The following is a 15,608-nucleotide window of genomic DNA, read 5'->3' as shown; positions in this document are numbered from 1 at the left end:
AGTCAGAAGAGAACTACGCCTCGCTCTGCATTTGTGGTTTGAGAAGAAAACATTTCCTGATAAGATTAGTTGTAATTTCAAAATTTACTGAATTTTTCTTTTTAAGTGTGTAACTTCTGACAATTTTTTTCTAGAAAGCCATATTCTGCAGTCTTCACATAAGATCACTTTAAGGAGCACAGAGACACTTATCCTTTAGTGTTGGTTTTACAGGTCATGCTAAAAGTTTTCCAACTTTTTTTTTTTTTTTTTTTTTTAACAAGACCAGATACCTGTGCCTTAAACAAAGCTCCCCAATGTACCATATACTCCTTATTTGTGTTTGAGATTAATTAATTGACCACTGCAGAATGCATCCTTGAGATTTCTGAAATACATGAAATGACACAGGGTGAAGTAACGAGAAGTTATCCTGAGAGAGGGGAGTGGGGAGTGATATTGTAAAATCTGTCTGGAAGATAGCTCCAATACTGCTGGCTCCTGGCTTTGGCTGTGTATGCTACACAAATACAAATGGCATTTACACTTGATTAAAGGTAACGTAATAAAAAAAATACAACTTTTTTTGGGTGCATATTTGCATGTGGACCACAGCTAAAACCAAAACTAAACACTTGAAATAACAGCAGTAGCTACATTTTTTTCTCCCTGTCATTTATGTAGCCCTTATGTGGACTGTCATTGTCATCACTCTTCTCATATCTAAGACAAATGTAACACTCCCTAGGTTCCAAACTGAAAGCAGCACTGCGAGCAAAGCATGTGCCTTTGAGGAGTACGACCTCCATTCAATTCCTGGTTCTGCCATAGGCTTCCTACATAAAAAAATCAGATTAATCTGTAAAACAGAACTAAGAATATCTTCCTACCTCATGGTGTGGAAGGGGAAGAGGATAAATCTACTTGTTACCATGATGAATCCAGATGCTTAGCGATAGCTGAATATTATATAAACAAATATCATCAGGAACAGCTCTGATTTCAACTACATGTTATGTCAATTTAAGCAAGCACTCCTCTATGAGTTACCTGAACAAAGACTAGGCAAATCCTCATTCAATTCCTGCACATGCACGGCAGTTGCACTGCTAATATTCTACACACTTCAGATAATGTAAGACACAACCCGACCGAAACCATTCTTGAAGTATTTTCATAAATCTAGAACTATTTAAAATCTAGCTACATGACAGATTTAGAAAGAGTAATTCAGTATCTGAGTCTGAAACGGCTCTCCAATCCTGCACAGTCACTGCTCTAATCTTGCACAGTCAGTTTTTAACAGCTTTACTAATGAGTCATCTGGTATATATTTGCCTAGGCATTTCCATCATTGACACTTCTAGACCGAGGGAAGCAGTTGAAAGCAGCAACACGTTAGCCACCCCTACCACTTTCCCTGTTGAGATTTTTCCTTGCCTACCGTGCTGAATAGACAACTGTAGCTGTCCTATGTCCCCAGTAACTAGTGTCTGCAATATAGGTTAGCTCTCTCTATATAAACTGCACGATTTCCCTAGGCTATCCCTGTATGACATTAGGGTTCATCTAAAATAGAGGTTGCAATCTTCTTTAAAATTGAGTGAATAGCAGATTGGCAATAGGCTAATTCAAGTTAGTCAATATAGTATTAAATATCAGCTTAGATATTTTACAAGTGTTCTGTCATCTCCTAGAATAAACTTCATTGTAGTATTCAGACCAATGTTTCTCTAACTTATGTATCTGAGGTAGTCAGCATTGTAAAAAATGCAAAAGAAAGAAGTACAACAGTGTTTTAAGAGATAAAAGGAGAAATTTTAGTTAAAATATTTTACAATAAAATAATTATGATTATAAATCTCTTTAGTTAAATATATACACATTACATGGTATTCTAAAAAGAATGAACTTATTAAAGTTCCAAGCAGATCTAATGCACAAATCCACCACTTTGTCAGCTTAGGCTGTAATGTCAGTTTAACATTTGTAAATGGCTGTGTCAGACTAATGGCATTGTTTTGTGCAAAACTAAAAAAAAATTATGAAAAACAAATCTCGAAATCCTTCCGTTCCCACGGTAAATAGATAGAAAAGGTAGTTTACACATACACACACTTACACACACAAACTTTGATTGCATACAGAGGTTAGAATGACCAGCACTAAAATAACCCCCATCTCTACAAAATAATTAATTTCTTGAATTGATGTAGTTTTTGAAAATTACAAATTTTAAGTGCTAGCAAATTGTGCTTTTAGGCAGCCACGTGGCCAATAAGGTAGATGTTGTCATAAAGGTGCCCTACAAAATCTTCACTAATATTCTGTGCAGCTCGTCGTGTATTTCGGATGAATTCCCTCTTTGACATTTTGTTCTTCACGTGAGGGCTTGTTAGGTCAATGGAAAGTAGAATCAAAGAGTAACACAGTACATAAACTGCATCTAGACAAGAGAGAATAAATAAAAAAATTTTAAAAAGCAAACTGTGGTGATTAAAAATATTGTTCCCTGTCCAAGAACCTTACGGTCTTCATCATCTGGGCTTATAATTATATATATACACACATATATAACAACTCAAAAGGGTATCCCAGTGAAATAAAATTTAATATAGCAATTTTCACAGTAATAATGTCAGCACATTGCCAAATGAGCATTTACAAATCTCTTAATATTTCTACATTATCCAAAAGTCACTAAGGGCTTTATGCACATTCACTTAAACAGATTCTTGAAGCTTTTGTAAACTAAGGCCAACATCCTGCTAAAGCTTATCTTTAAATACCCAAGCTGTCCCACTGCTGAAAACTGGCTTCCCCCAAGCTATTAGAAATGCTTGTTAACTTGAGGGAGGCCCAAAATTCCCTCCCATTTCTGTGGGACTATCCACAAGGTAAAATGTTAAGTATATAAATCTTTGCAAGAGGGAACTCAGAGATAGTACAGAGCTTAAGCACAGACAAAAGTGAAGGAAAGATAACATGAAGATAAAACCCACTTATCAGCTAGGTCTAAGGGAAGAATCTGTAAGTTATTTTTGTTTTTTTTTCAACCCAAGTGGGGTGATGCCTGTATACTGAACCCTCCCAAGCCGTGTTTGTACTTTCAGAAATACTTTTTTAGGTGCTGATTTTAAAACTATCATGAACAGTAGCATCATCCAGAAATACAAAGACTGATCCACTGAATCAAAGCTCTTTTTTGCTTACCAGGGCTAAGGCCAAGCTCTCTCATCAAATCAGGGTTACAAGCACAGAATCTGTGCGAGAACTTTGTTATGAGAGTCTCAAGGTACTCCCCACGCTCCTCAGGAGCATGAATGTGTCTGAAGAACTCCCTCAGTGCATTTGGCAAGAACTGATTTCTGAAGTTGTGCAGCGTCACAAGGTCATCCAAAACATCTCGCCTGGTAGAATAAAATCCCACATAATTAGAGAAGTTTCTTTCAAATGTTTAAATATGAAAATGTAGGTTTTAAAAATAAAAATGAAAGCTTTAGAATATTTTATGAGCTTTGTTGTTTGCTGAAATACACAGAAAATTATCACTAACAGCACAAAGACAATAGAAACACGTTCTTCACTTACAATAGTAGCCAAATACTATAAAAATATACATTAATCAGAATTCTAAGCTTCTTTATATGCATATTTAATCATAGTCTACGTAGAGGCTTCGCTTCCTTTCAACTATCTGACAAAGCCATTAAAAAGGACAGTAAAGGGAATAGATTCATGTGTGTCACACATTTTGGTGCCTAAGTAGAAGCTGGTACAGGAGTATCTTGTTAAAACCAGGCTTAAGTTAGACAAAATTTGCTCACAAAACCCCTTTAAGTCCATCAGGGTGTGATGCTCTCAAGTGTTTTCCACTGAACATAGAAACATCTAAAGGATTCAGACTAGCCTACATGAACAGATGTGCAAAAGACATCTGAAGGAAATTTGGAAGCAAATTTGAAGTGAACCACAGAATATTCTTGTATGTTTCTCCTTTTTATTAAACATTTCAGTAGTAAGAGGGGAGTTTCAACACATAGAAACCTAGTTTTTATTTTTAGTGCTTGATTACACTCTGTTTACGAAGGGAAGATGAATGGCAGTAGGGGTTGGTAATATTAACTTGCAATCCCATCCATTAAATGGTTTTGTATTTTTTCTATTGCCAAAAAAATTGATAATGTGAAGTTTTACAGCACAGGACTGTCAGTGGTCATAACACTACAGAATGACTTGTTTTATTCCTTGAGTGGTACAGGCTGAGGAGGATGAGAAGCAGGAGAGGATGCCTGCTAGAAGCGCTGCTGTCCCTCTGCTCTTCCTATTTAGGTCCAGTTATTATTCTCCTCCTCTTTCAACTTCGCTTGAACGTGTTGGTGCTCCTCTTTCCTGATACTGCACTACCCCAACCTGAAGGTATCCTGGAGGGCAAGAGAAAGCATTGTGGAGGTAGAAGAGCATGCTACAGCAGGGAGAATGTTCCCTACTGCAGCTCATGCTGTCTCCAAGAGGATGCTCTATTGCATCTTAGGAGGTGGGTATGACTTCCATTCCAGAAGTATCAGACAACCACATAATGGTTAGAGGATTCAACAGTAGTTAAAAAGCTATCATCCCTTGGTAAAGTGGTAACTGCTTTTTCTGATTAACACCCGTACTAGACAGGAAAAAGAGAAATCTCAAGTCAAAAATAGCATCAAAATACCTATAAAATCTGAATGTCATACAGCACAAAGATTATCCTGTGCAGTTTAAATGCTCACGATAACTTCAAAATAATTTATGCCCAGAACTGCAAAAATGCAGAAAAAGCACAGGATGTGAGATTTACTAGTTATAGGTGGTATTTTCAAGGGTTCTTATAAAGTGTTACAGTCACATAAATACTTGAACTGAATAACTGTTCAGATTTAGCAGCAGCATTACTTAGTTGCATTTTCTTGCATTTTTACATCTTTAAAATTACACCAATACAAGCAAAATATTGTTGAATGGTGCTGTACATTGAAAATGAATAGGAAACATCTCAATGAAACATCATTCAAATTACCTTTCATCAAGGTAGATTCTCAGCTTCTTCCAATTTAATGTTCTTGTGCAAAAGATAAACTTAGCTATTTCTTTCGGTGAATCGTCTAGTATGCCCTTGGACATGAAGTAGTTGACTCCCTGAGATAAAATACATGTATGTATAAATATGTTTAATCTTCATAATGTGTTCAGCAACAAGTATTGTACTTGGCAATGTAGGAACATAACTCTACTAATTAGTTGGTTTGTTTTTCAGAATGATTCCTCTTCCTCTAAATCACATTTCAACATGCACAGTACACTCTAAAATTATAAATCAAACGCAAAGAAACGATTTATTGTTATGGTTGAGATTTTACATATAGTCACAGTAGGAAATTTAAAATTATGAACCCCATAATGAGCATAATGGTTCTTTAATAACTTATTTACAGTGTAGACTAGTATTTTCATTTTCATACTTTCGTAATTGTATTTAAAATGCTGTGGGGACCGTAACTTTTAATTTCATAACTTTTGTAAATAAGAAAATCTTAGCCATAATGTGTTTAGTCTTTAATAGCTTTCATTAAAACACTGATGTTCTCACATGTATATGATGTATCACATTCAAATAGATGCATTAAATGCATTTGTTTGAATGTGTAATAATGCAAATAAACACAAGCACGCTGATTTCAAAGCATAGGTACCCTATCAACACTATCAACATATATAAATATGCATACACATAAATAAGAACACTGTGCCTAACATTAAAAAAAAGTTTAAAAAGATAGAACAATTGTGTATATTTTATATTCATATTATGATTTCCAGAATTTTCCACACTTTGCCAAGCACACATTTCTTACAGAAATACACATGCCAAATTTCATTTAAAAATATTTCAGAGATATTCTGGATTCTTTCCGTTCATTGAAATATCCCAAAGCATAAAACTATTTTCCTTATGACCTCAGAAATCAAAACCAACTTAATGGATTTTAAAAATGTTCATATGTTTCAACAACAGAAATCTAAACCTGAGAATAACTAACCAACTGGTTTCAATTCAATTTGGCAGGAGCTGGGAGTGGTTCTGAGCATTTGTTACAAAGAAGTGTTACAATACTTAAGTACAGCATCTCTTGACTATACCATAATGCTGAAATAATATAAAATGTGTAGGATAGTGCATTTCTGCATAGGATAATGTACTAAGGCCACAACCTAAATCACCTTTAAAATACTTCTGAAATCTTTTTTCATAAATCTTCTGATATCAGACTTCACAATATTTTGCAAGTCTGCCCTTTTAGTTTACATTATATCTATAAAGACGTAGGGGCAACCTGTCATTCAGTGTATAAACTAACTTCCCAGTGCTCTTCAATTTTGCTTAAAAAAGAAATAAAGGACTGAGTGCAGGTTTGGAAAGTTGTTTTATGAAGTGGATTAGTAAAGCAAAGCCTCAGTTATATCAAGCAAAAAATAAATTAGAATATATGCTTAGATATCGGTAACACAAGTGAAAAGCCAACGAACACCTGTGATATTATCTAGCTGTTTTTACCAGTCCATAATTTTTGCTTCCATATTTATAGAAAATAGCAGTTAATCAGCATATTTTTTTTTTTTGTTAAAAGAATGTTTTATAAAATAAATAAAAATATAAAGGTTTTATACAGGTAAGACAAAAAAAAAAACCCTAGCAATTTTAGGCCTCAATTTTAAGAACAACCTTTATTTAGGATCGTAATGAAACACGTATTGCACTATAAGCTTGCATTTAAGTCCAAATTAGATCATATTTAAGTTTGTCCGTAATATGGATGAACAACATAAGGTTAAATACTTCCTTGAATTAGAGCTAAATAGGAAACTAAAAATGGGAGATCAAAATGAACATCAACTGCATATTAATTCTTAAAGTATTCTGGCAATTTATACAAGACTAGCAGAACATCTCCTTTACATATATCCTGACTTAATGAGACTTATGCATTTGCTTCAGTAATAACTATTTGCTTAAGGTAATACAAACTGAAGCCTGGTGAGGAAGTCCCAGTAGTATTCCTGCTGCAATTATTCAACAAACACTTCTGCAACATATCCAGAAAACACCTGGCACGTCATAGATGAGGCAGGATGAAAATAACACCTCCTCTAAGACAGACAATGGGTTGGTTTCTCTGTGACAGTAAATGCCATAAGTAATTTCTTTCATGCAGTACATTTCAGCTCAATGTAGGATTTTCACCTGATAGGCTACCAAGTTTTTGCAAAGCGTTTTTATTTCCTGTCTCTAGTTCCCTCTCTCTCCCCCACCACACATAATGCTTGACAATATCTTTCTCTGTGAATGCAGTCTCGTTATTAATTTTCCTCATCTCCTTCACAAATAAACAGGGTATAAATAAAATATATTTCAGCACATGCCATCATTTTTAGTTGCTTTGTATTTCTTCCTAAGCAACCACAAATACTTCGCAACAATAGAAACCTGTTTAAAGTTCTTAAATTTTGGCTTACAGCAAATGAAAATTATTTACAAGATTTATGGCATGACATCGAATCTGCTTTTTGTAACACTGTAAACACTGCCTGGAATTCCTCTCAGAACCCACACTTCAAATAAATCACTTTTGGTAGCTAAAATGGTCGCTTGTGGCAGGTATACTAGCTGAAATAAGTAGTTCTACACACTGTTAAAATCTATGCTAAGATTATTTATCAGTCATCTGGTGATTCTCTTAGGAAACATTTGACTGAAGTCAGATAGGCAGAGCTGTGCCACTATCCAACAGGTCTGAAGAAGTCTTTTTAACACTTAGGAAACACTGCAGCATGAGCACACATGGTATGTTCTTCTAATTCTGATTTAGTCAAGAGTAGTAAGGTGAACAGTACAACAGCCAAGATTTCCAGTAGCTCTGTGTCTGCCTAACTTATATGAGGAGCCTGCTTGTCACTATAATGTTCTTAGCATCAGAGAATTAGGAAAGATGCCTTAAGGATACCTTGCCTTTGGGGCAGGAATGTTACCACTGAATTTCAAACAGCTCTGGATAAAATCTTAATGTATGAAAGTGATTTAAATTATATATGCAAATAACAACCATAATTATAGACTAATAGTAACAACAAAAGTCATTCGTTGTATTTCAGTATGTTATTTTTTACAGTTGCGCCTTTTTTTCCAGTCACACGATGCTTGTTTTACAAACCTATTCTATTACTGACACGCCTAGCTTGCTTTCTACCTGTTCCCAAGAGCCTTTCCATTCATTTATATCCATACAGGATATCTAAAATGGAAAAGTTTTCTTTTTCAGTATTGGTTTCATTTCTGCATTGATTTTCTTCTCTGCTAAGAGTACTTTCAGAACATTTCAGTAGAGCAGTCAACATTAAAACTTTTGTAGTAGCCTTTGACATCTCTGTTTAGATATGCATACAAAACAAACCAGACATACTCTAAGTTAATGGCATAGAAATTTTGGAATCAGTATTTTTCTACACGTATATATGATTTCTCTTTTTGATATTTAAATGGAATTGTTTGCAAAATCAGAGTTGGGAGACGAAGCTTTTTACCTAATGCACAATTAAAAGTAGTGCAGGAAAATGCATCACAAATACATTTGTCAATAAAGATAAATTTCACTTGATATTTGAAATTTCACATTTCACATAAACGGTTGTACACATGCTCTATTTGTTTAGCTTAAATAGTTTTAAAAGGTGACTAAGGAAATCACTAGCAGCATATTAACATTAACATTTTTAGGTGATTTATAATTCTGTGAGTTATATGCTTTTACATTTTGGTAGGACTATGTAAGTATCAACATAAAATACTAATTTTTTTTTAGTCTGTACTGTATTAAAAAAAGACGACTTTGATCACCAACCAAATTAAAACATTCTTAAATAAAAGCTGAGGAAATATAGGAATTCAAGTTTAAATACTAGCTTAATTATTTAGATAGATTCTTTGGGGGCAGTGACTGTCATTTTATTCTGTATATACAGTATCTGGCATAGTAGGGCCTCAATTTCTAATTGGGGCTTCTAGGTAACATTAACATTATTAGTAAATAATAATTAGACATGTATGGTATTATTATTCTCATTTTTCTAGGGAAATGCAGTATCTTAATGTATTTCATGGTGCATCTTCTGGAACAAAATGCACAGTACTGATGTTGTATTTTCTAATAGAAATTTTAAAGATTCTTTTCCTAAGTTACGAATCAAATCATTTGGTGACAAATGTGGACACAATATAGAACATCCATTTCAAACAGCGTCTCTTCCACTGTATGTCTTTAAAATACAATCTCAGTGATACACACTTATGATGGCAGAAATCACAAGTAGAACATAGAAATATTTTTCATGTTACACAGAATCCATAAATAATAATTTACAGGATTAAAGTTCTCTGACTTTAATGTAGAGTTTTCAAAAGGTTCAGCTGTCTGGTCCATTCCAACTTTTTAGATAAATCACACAAAATAACTTCTTCCTTCTACAACATACACATACTTCTAATATTCCTCAGACAGATAAATCAATGCATCTCAAAATTGGCTTGCTTAGTAGATCACTATGAAATAGGGTAAGTTTTCAAAAAATTTGGTTAGAAATATACAGCACAATAAATATTCCATCATCTAGACTATCTGTAATTCAAAGTCAGGTAAGGTAACTTTATGCAAGTGGCTAACAATTCATTTATAATCAAGAAAAGGTCAGAAAACTGACCTCTCTGGCAAAAACTAAGGGCATTTGGTAATGAATGAAATGATCAGAAGAGTGGAAAGCCAGGCTTAGTATAAGCACTGTCTTACTGTACTTTATTGTTATTATGCTACATAAAGGAAACCCTGACATCATTAAAGTCTGACAGTTTCGGTACAGTCCAGATTCCAATAGAAAAAATTTCCATAAAAATAAATGCTATTAAACAGAATCAGTTAGAATCAATAAGAATGAAACAAAAATTAGATCTTCTTTCCTGACCAAAGGATTCTCTTTTCCACCTTCAGTTCCAATTTTAACTACATAGCATAGCTCCATGTAATAAACTTGACAAAATATTTTGTAGGGAGTTAGAAATCATATACAAAACAGTGGGAAATAACTTCTGGTTGCTTACAAATTCTGAGTCATAAGCGTATGAGATGAGCACTGCATGAGAAATATTTCACATACACCATACACTCTTTAGAATAAAATACAGCAGAGACCAGGTAGGCAGATTAAACAACATAATATTCATATTCAAGTATTAATACTAACACTAAACCACCCCCTCTCCCAAAGAAACAAAAACCAAGTTCCAAAATCTTGGCTACAATGATGCAGCCGTGTAAAAAAAAAAAAACATAAACAACAAACAAACAAAAAAATGAGAAACCAAACATGCACTGAAGTGTTTTTTCCGATTACGTGTAGTATGATGAGGCACATCCTTTCAGCAGAATGTGAGCACCTGCTATGAAATATGCAAGCTCATGCACACAATCAATACATTAAATTACAGCAGATATCACAACACCATGCACACAACAATGGCTAACCAGAGAATCCTACCACAAAGTGTGTAGATGCTCTTCCCTACCCCGTGAGCCACCGCTAGCTCTGGAGCTGTTGCTGTGGAGCCTGGTTACCCATTTTCATGACATGGGCGGTGTCCTTTGGAGAATCTTGCTCCTGTGGCTGTAAGTATTCCTATTTTTATAGTAATTTGATCAGGTCTGTTATCAAATGTAAAGCAGAGTTTGGCAGGAAATTCGGAGACGCAATTTGTAATAGTGGAATGTCATATCTCATATTCCAGTTACAGTGTCCTTAGAATAATAATTCTGCCAATATCACAGTCGTAAACAATAAAAGCAATAGTATTTGTGAATTCTCCTGAAACTCAGGCCCTGAATGATTCCTACCAGGCTATGGTGCTCCACAGGGAGAGAGGAACAGAAGCCCTTAGGAGACATCCTGAGGTTCTCGTCTCTCACTAGGCCTGAAGCAGACTGTTTGTACTACTACTGTACAATATAATCATAATGAACCCAGAAGAAGTAAGTGTAGCGTAATAAATTTAATACCTAATTTAGGTATACTATAAGGTAGCTCTAATTTGCAGATCTTAATTTCCTTTAAAAATAACAAATTTTTTATTCAGTGCCTTTTGTGAAGGCTCCAAATGCTTTAAACCTACCAAGATTACTTTAAATTAGGTTGGAATATAACAGCATATTATAAACTAAGATAGTAAGTGAAAAATTATGTTAAAACAAATTGAAAGACAAAGAAAAATTTGGATGGACAAAGCTGTTACCAATTAAAACTTGATAGATTCTTGAAAACACATTTAAGTTACCTCAATATTGTGTTTCATTTGAAAAGCTTTGCATTTATTACTAAATTCACTAAAAGCCTGCTGAAAATCAATGCTAATCACTCAAGTGGCAAGCGCTGATAAGACGTCTCAGCACTGCGCATCACAGTTCAAGGCAGAGCTCTACCAGAGAAATTACAAAATACTGTAATTTGTGACTAATAAAAGCAGTGGTTTTCTTTATCAAGCAGAATATGAGATAAACCAAGAATTTAAACAAAATCACATTACTGTAATGATTCATACGACTGCTTTATTTATTTCACCCTGTGGTCACAAGTTCATGTTTTCTGTACCGTATCAGCAGAGCGAACTGTTGGCTCCTAGTAGTATATCTTTTCATGTCTCTTAGTTCTTTTCCTACTTTGGATTTATTCAATTATCACTTGCTTGTGTATGTATAAATATATGCAGGAAGTTAATACTACTTTTTGTTCGGTACTGTGTACCTTCTTTTCCTAGGAAACATGAAGCAGGAGTCTGGTTTTGTACACAAAAGACTCTCTTTGTCACTTGGGCGTTAATTGAATATCTCCCAGGCAAAAGCTGTCTACTCTCAAACTCTTTTCTTCTTTGAAAGGTGACAGAGCGAAAGCAGAAACTGACTTTTCCAGTTAGTTACAAAAATTAATAAATTTGACCTGGGGTATTTTTTGAAAATAAATACATGTTGTTATATACTATAAAGAAAGATTACATTTATGCATTACAAACATCCACAGAAATCAAATGAAACTGATCTTTAGGATAGTTCAGCAGTACATCTTTTTCATAATACTTCAAGATTTGCTCCTTGATGGTGGATATATTTAAAAATACCTTACAAGAAACCATAATTGTCGTAGAAGTAATCAGTGTTACTTTATACCTCATCCTACTTTAACTGAAGTGGGATCAAACTCATACTCTGCAGAAGCATTTTAGCATTTTAATTCATGTAAGCATATTATTATCCTTTTTAAATTCACCATTGTCCCTTCAGTTAGGATCTCTGCCTCATTCCTAAGTCAATACGTGGTTATGAATTTCTGGCATCCATAGGTCAGACCGCTGTACAGAGCACTTAAGAGGCAAGCCATGTAAATGATGTGCACAGGTATCATATGCAAAAAAAGATCAGGATAGGGCTGTAACTTAGTATTAACCATTCCTACAGTAAAACAAACACCTATTAAAACCTGGCTTTTAATATGGCTATAATTATAAAACAACAATCACAATTATTTTAACTGTTTATTACTGTCAGCAACAGTTCACTTACCTCATCAGGGTTGGCATTAAAGGTGAGACTGCCCTCATCTAGCTGCATATACAATTTTCTAAAAGAAAATCCTAGAGGCGGATTCTTATTGTATATAGAACAGTGACCCCAAGTGGATTTGCACAACCTATAAAAATAGAATTAGTCTATTATCAAAATTCTTTTCTGTATTTCATCTATTTTACAGAAGCAAAATGTAATCAACACTGCAAAGCCAAATACTCAAACTATAGGAAAAGTCAGAAATAGGTTGCTTGTAACAGTTATTAAGCCTTTTGCATGTGTGTTGCTAAAGTCTTCACTTACATGATTATAGTTTTCTTCTCACACGGGTTTTGGTATATTTGAGTGCAATCTCAAAACATATCCCAGTAGGTGGCAACATAACGACATCCACACAGCTGAGACCTCTGGCACTCCTAGTATCTGAACACTGGATAACTGGAACAAGTTGTTCTCCTGCATCAGTATGACAGTTTAAAAAATTGTGTTTCTCTTCTTGTGCCCTAGTTGTGCAGCAAGTGGGACACCACATTTGCACAAAATTATGCCATTAACTCACTGCTTTCCCCATCTGTCCTTTTCCACCTGCCCTTTTTCCAGTCTTGACGACTCCTAATTGTTTGATTCAGCCCCGTCCCTCTGTATCTTTCATCATTTCTCAGTTTCTTTCCCTTCTATCCCACCCTGACTCCGTATCTGTTTCATCAGTTTCTGTCCCTCATCTCAGTCTCCTTGATGACACCATCTGAAATTCCCTTGAACTTTCACCTTCTAGGCACTCTGACTGTTATCTAGATTCCTTATTGAACTGGTAGTTCTGCTTCAACACACCGGTTCTGTAAATAATTACGCAAAATGCTTAGGACCCAGCAGGTAGCCACTGAGGACATGGGAGAGACTTTGTTTTCAGTTCTGGAACCTAGGTCTTATTTGGACTGAGTTCGGAACTGCAGCCACAGGACTTGCCAAAGCCTTAACTCAAACACATCCAATACAGGTGGAATATTGAAGACTAAGATATCTACAGAGATTATGCAATTTGAGATTTTTATTAACTTGGTAAATCAGGACACATTTTCACTACCAATGTGTATACTTTGAACTGAGTATCATTTGGGAAGATTTCACTAAAAATGATTGTGCTGTTTCCCATGATGAACCCTGAGGAAACTACGTATTTTTTTCCCCCTTCTATGTTAAGAATATATACCGGATATAATTAAGACGCTCTAGTATCTTCAAGCTTCGGTCCAGGGAATTTATTTGTATTTAGTGTGGTTCTGATACCAAGAACCTAGTACAATACAATGCATACTTACCCAACTGCCAAGCTATTTGATATACATAAACTTAGAAGCTTAGCAGGATCTTCACTAGAATTCCTGCTTCCTGCTAAGACAACAGTCCCCAACAGCAGAACAATTGTGACTAAGAAGTTATAATTGCATTATCCTATTGCTGAGTTCATAAAGCATGATAGAAAGGGAAGCTGCTTAATTCAAATGCAGAAGGGCAAAGAAATAGATGAAGAAGTAAGAAATGTAGAGCACAATGAAAGGAAAAGAAACAGGACCTGAACAACAACCCAACTATTACAGTAATACTACTTACTGTCTGTTAAGGGGTAAGAATATGTTGTGAAAGAAGATACAAGTTCTGCTGACCATCTACTCTAAAGATAAGTATGATTTCATGAGTCTTTCTAACATTGTAAAACACCAAATATCAAAGAAAATATTTTTAATTAAATTTTGATCTTATACTATTTTATCTGATAGAACGTTCCTTTATTTATTTCCTGGACATACGAACTCTGCATATGTTATACAAATGTGTTTCAACTGTTAGACTGCAGAAATTCCACTTGACACATTTGCAGAACTGACCTTTTCTTTCCCCCTTCCAGCACCATCTTCCAAAAAACATATACTTAAGTTGCTCTAAGACAAGTATAGTAGATGAGTTCTCATCCCTTTCTACCTGGAGCTTCAGCTGAACAGGTTTGTTTGCTCAAGTTAGATACTTGTTTGAAGTTCAGAGAAGTAATAATACAAACATTTGAGATGTGCTTTGAGCTAATACAAAAGTGAAGACAAGTCCTTGTTTTTTCCCCCATGATATATCAAACAACAGGTGTAGCAATACACATGTATACTTGTACGAAGCACACTTGTGTATGTAGTAATCTCCACTAATACCTGATAGTAATTAGAAATCCAGAATAACACATTTTTAAACTATATTCGTTTCCCCTATGTCAAATCTCATTTAACTTAGGAAACCTTTGCTAAGGTTAGAATGACAAAAAGCACATGTTGAGACAAATTTAAAATCTAATAATTATTTTTACTATGGCCAGGTGATTTTTTTTTTTTTTTTTTTGCTTACCCTTGCCAGAGCAGCTCATCGTTAGCGAGATCCTGCCAGACACATGAAGCTAGACAGAGATCAGTTGCATTCAGGTATGACAAAATGGTAAAACTAAGCTCTGGTGGCAGCATTTCCAGGTTAATGAATCCTTCTTGTTCTTTAGATTTTCGTGTCTTCAACAGGTGGTAGATGTCAATGCCTCCTTGGGCTTGTTTGCGATGGCTTGTATTGGAAACATTGTTAGTAGCTATCCTCCTACCATGTTCTCTGGTAAGGTAGCCTTGTCCACTGTATCCTTGGTGTTGCAGTTGCTGGTTCCTAGCAACTCTCCAGAGTCCCTGACCCATCTGCGAGCCTGCTGGACATAAAATCCAAATTAAATGTTGACAGCTATTTGTAAGTATTTGTAAGACAGACTAAGCACACACTGGAAAAATACAATTGTAGGATTGATCTGAATAGGGAAAAAAGTGAGTTTTGTCAAAGTTATGCTGATGATGTAATCTGTCTCTAATGGAGCAACTGAATAAATACTGAAAACAAAAACCATAAAAAAACTAGGAGATTTTT

General features: G+C 34.9%; 1 protein-coding gene across 1 annotated transcript; it reads right to left on the bottom strand.

Moving 5' to 3' along the window:
- Positions 1-1,775: 1,775 nt before the first annotated feature.
- FBXO8 (F-box protein 8) lies at positions 1,776-15,390 on the bottom strand. Its single transcript, XM_009578414.1, has 5 exons — positions 15,057-15,390; positions 12,666-12,792; positions 5,033-5,151; positions 3,193-3,389; positions 1,776-2,425 (listed from the first exon to the last, which is right to left on the bottom strand). The coding sequence occupies exons 1-5, from the start codon at positions 15,383-15,385 to the stop codon at positions 2,238-2,240; spliced, it is 960 nt and encodes a 319-aa protein (XP_009576709.1). The 5' UTR covers positions 15,386-15,390; the 3' UTR covers positions 1,776-2,237.
- Between the last annotated feature and the right edge of the window lie 218 nt (positions 15,391-15,608).

Source organism: Fulmarus glacialis, unplaced genomic scaffold (genome assembly GCF_000690835.1).
Source record: "Fulmarus glacialis isolate BGI_N327 unplaced genomic scaffold, ASM69083v1 scaffold26705, whole genome shotgun sequence".
NCBI classification, from domain to species: Eukaryota; Metazoa; Chordata; class Aves; order Procellariiformes; family Procellariidae; genus Fulmarus; species Fulmarus glacialis.
The sequence above is the reverse complement of the archived record's forward strand: the minus strand, read 5'-3'. Positions and strand labels throughout refer to the sequence as shown.

Coding starts and splice junctions, on each gene's coding strand:
- FBXO8 (XM_009578414.1), bottom strand. CDS start 15,385: ATGGGTCAGGGACTCTGGAGAGTTGCTAGGAACCAGCAACTGCAACAC. Junction 3,390..5,032: donor AGAATCTACCTTGATGAAAG/GTAATTTGAATG, acceptor TTATTCTACCAG/GCGAGATGTTTTGGATGACC. Junction 2,426..3,192: donor AGAGCTTGGCCTTAGCCCTG/GTAAGCAAAAAA, acceptor TCTCTTGTCTAG/ATGCAGTTTATGTACTGTGT.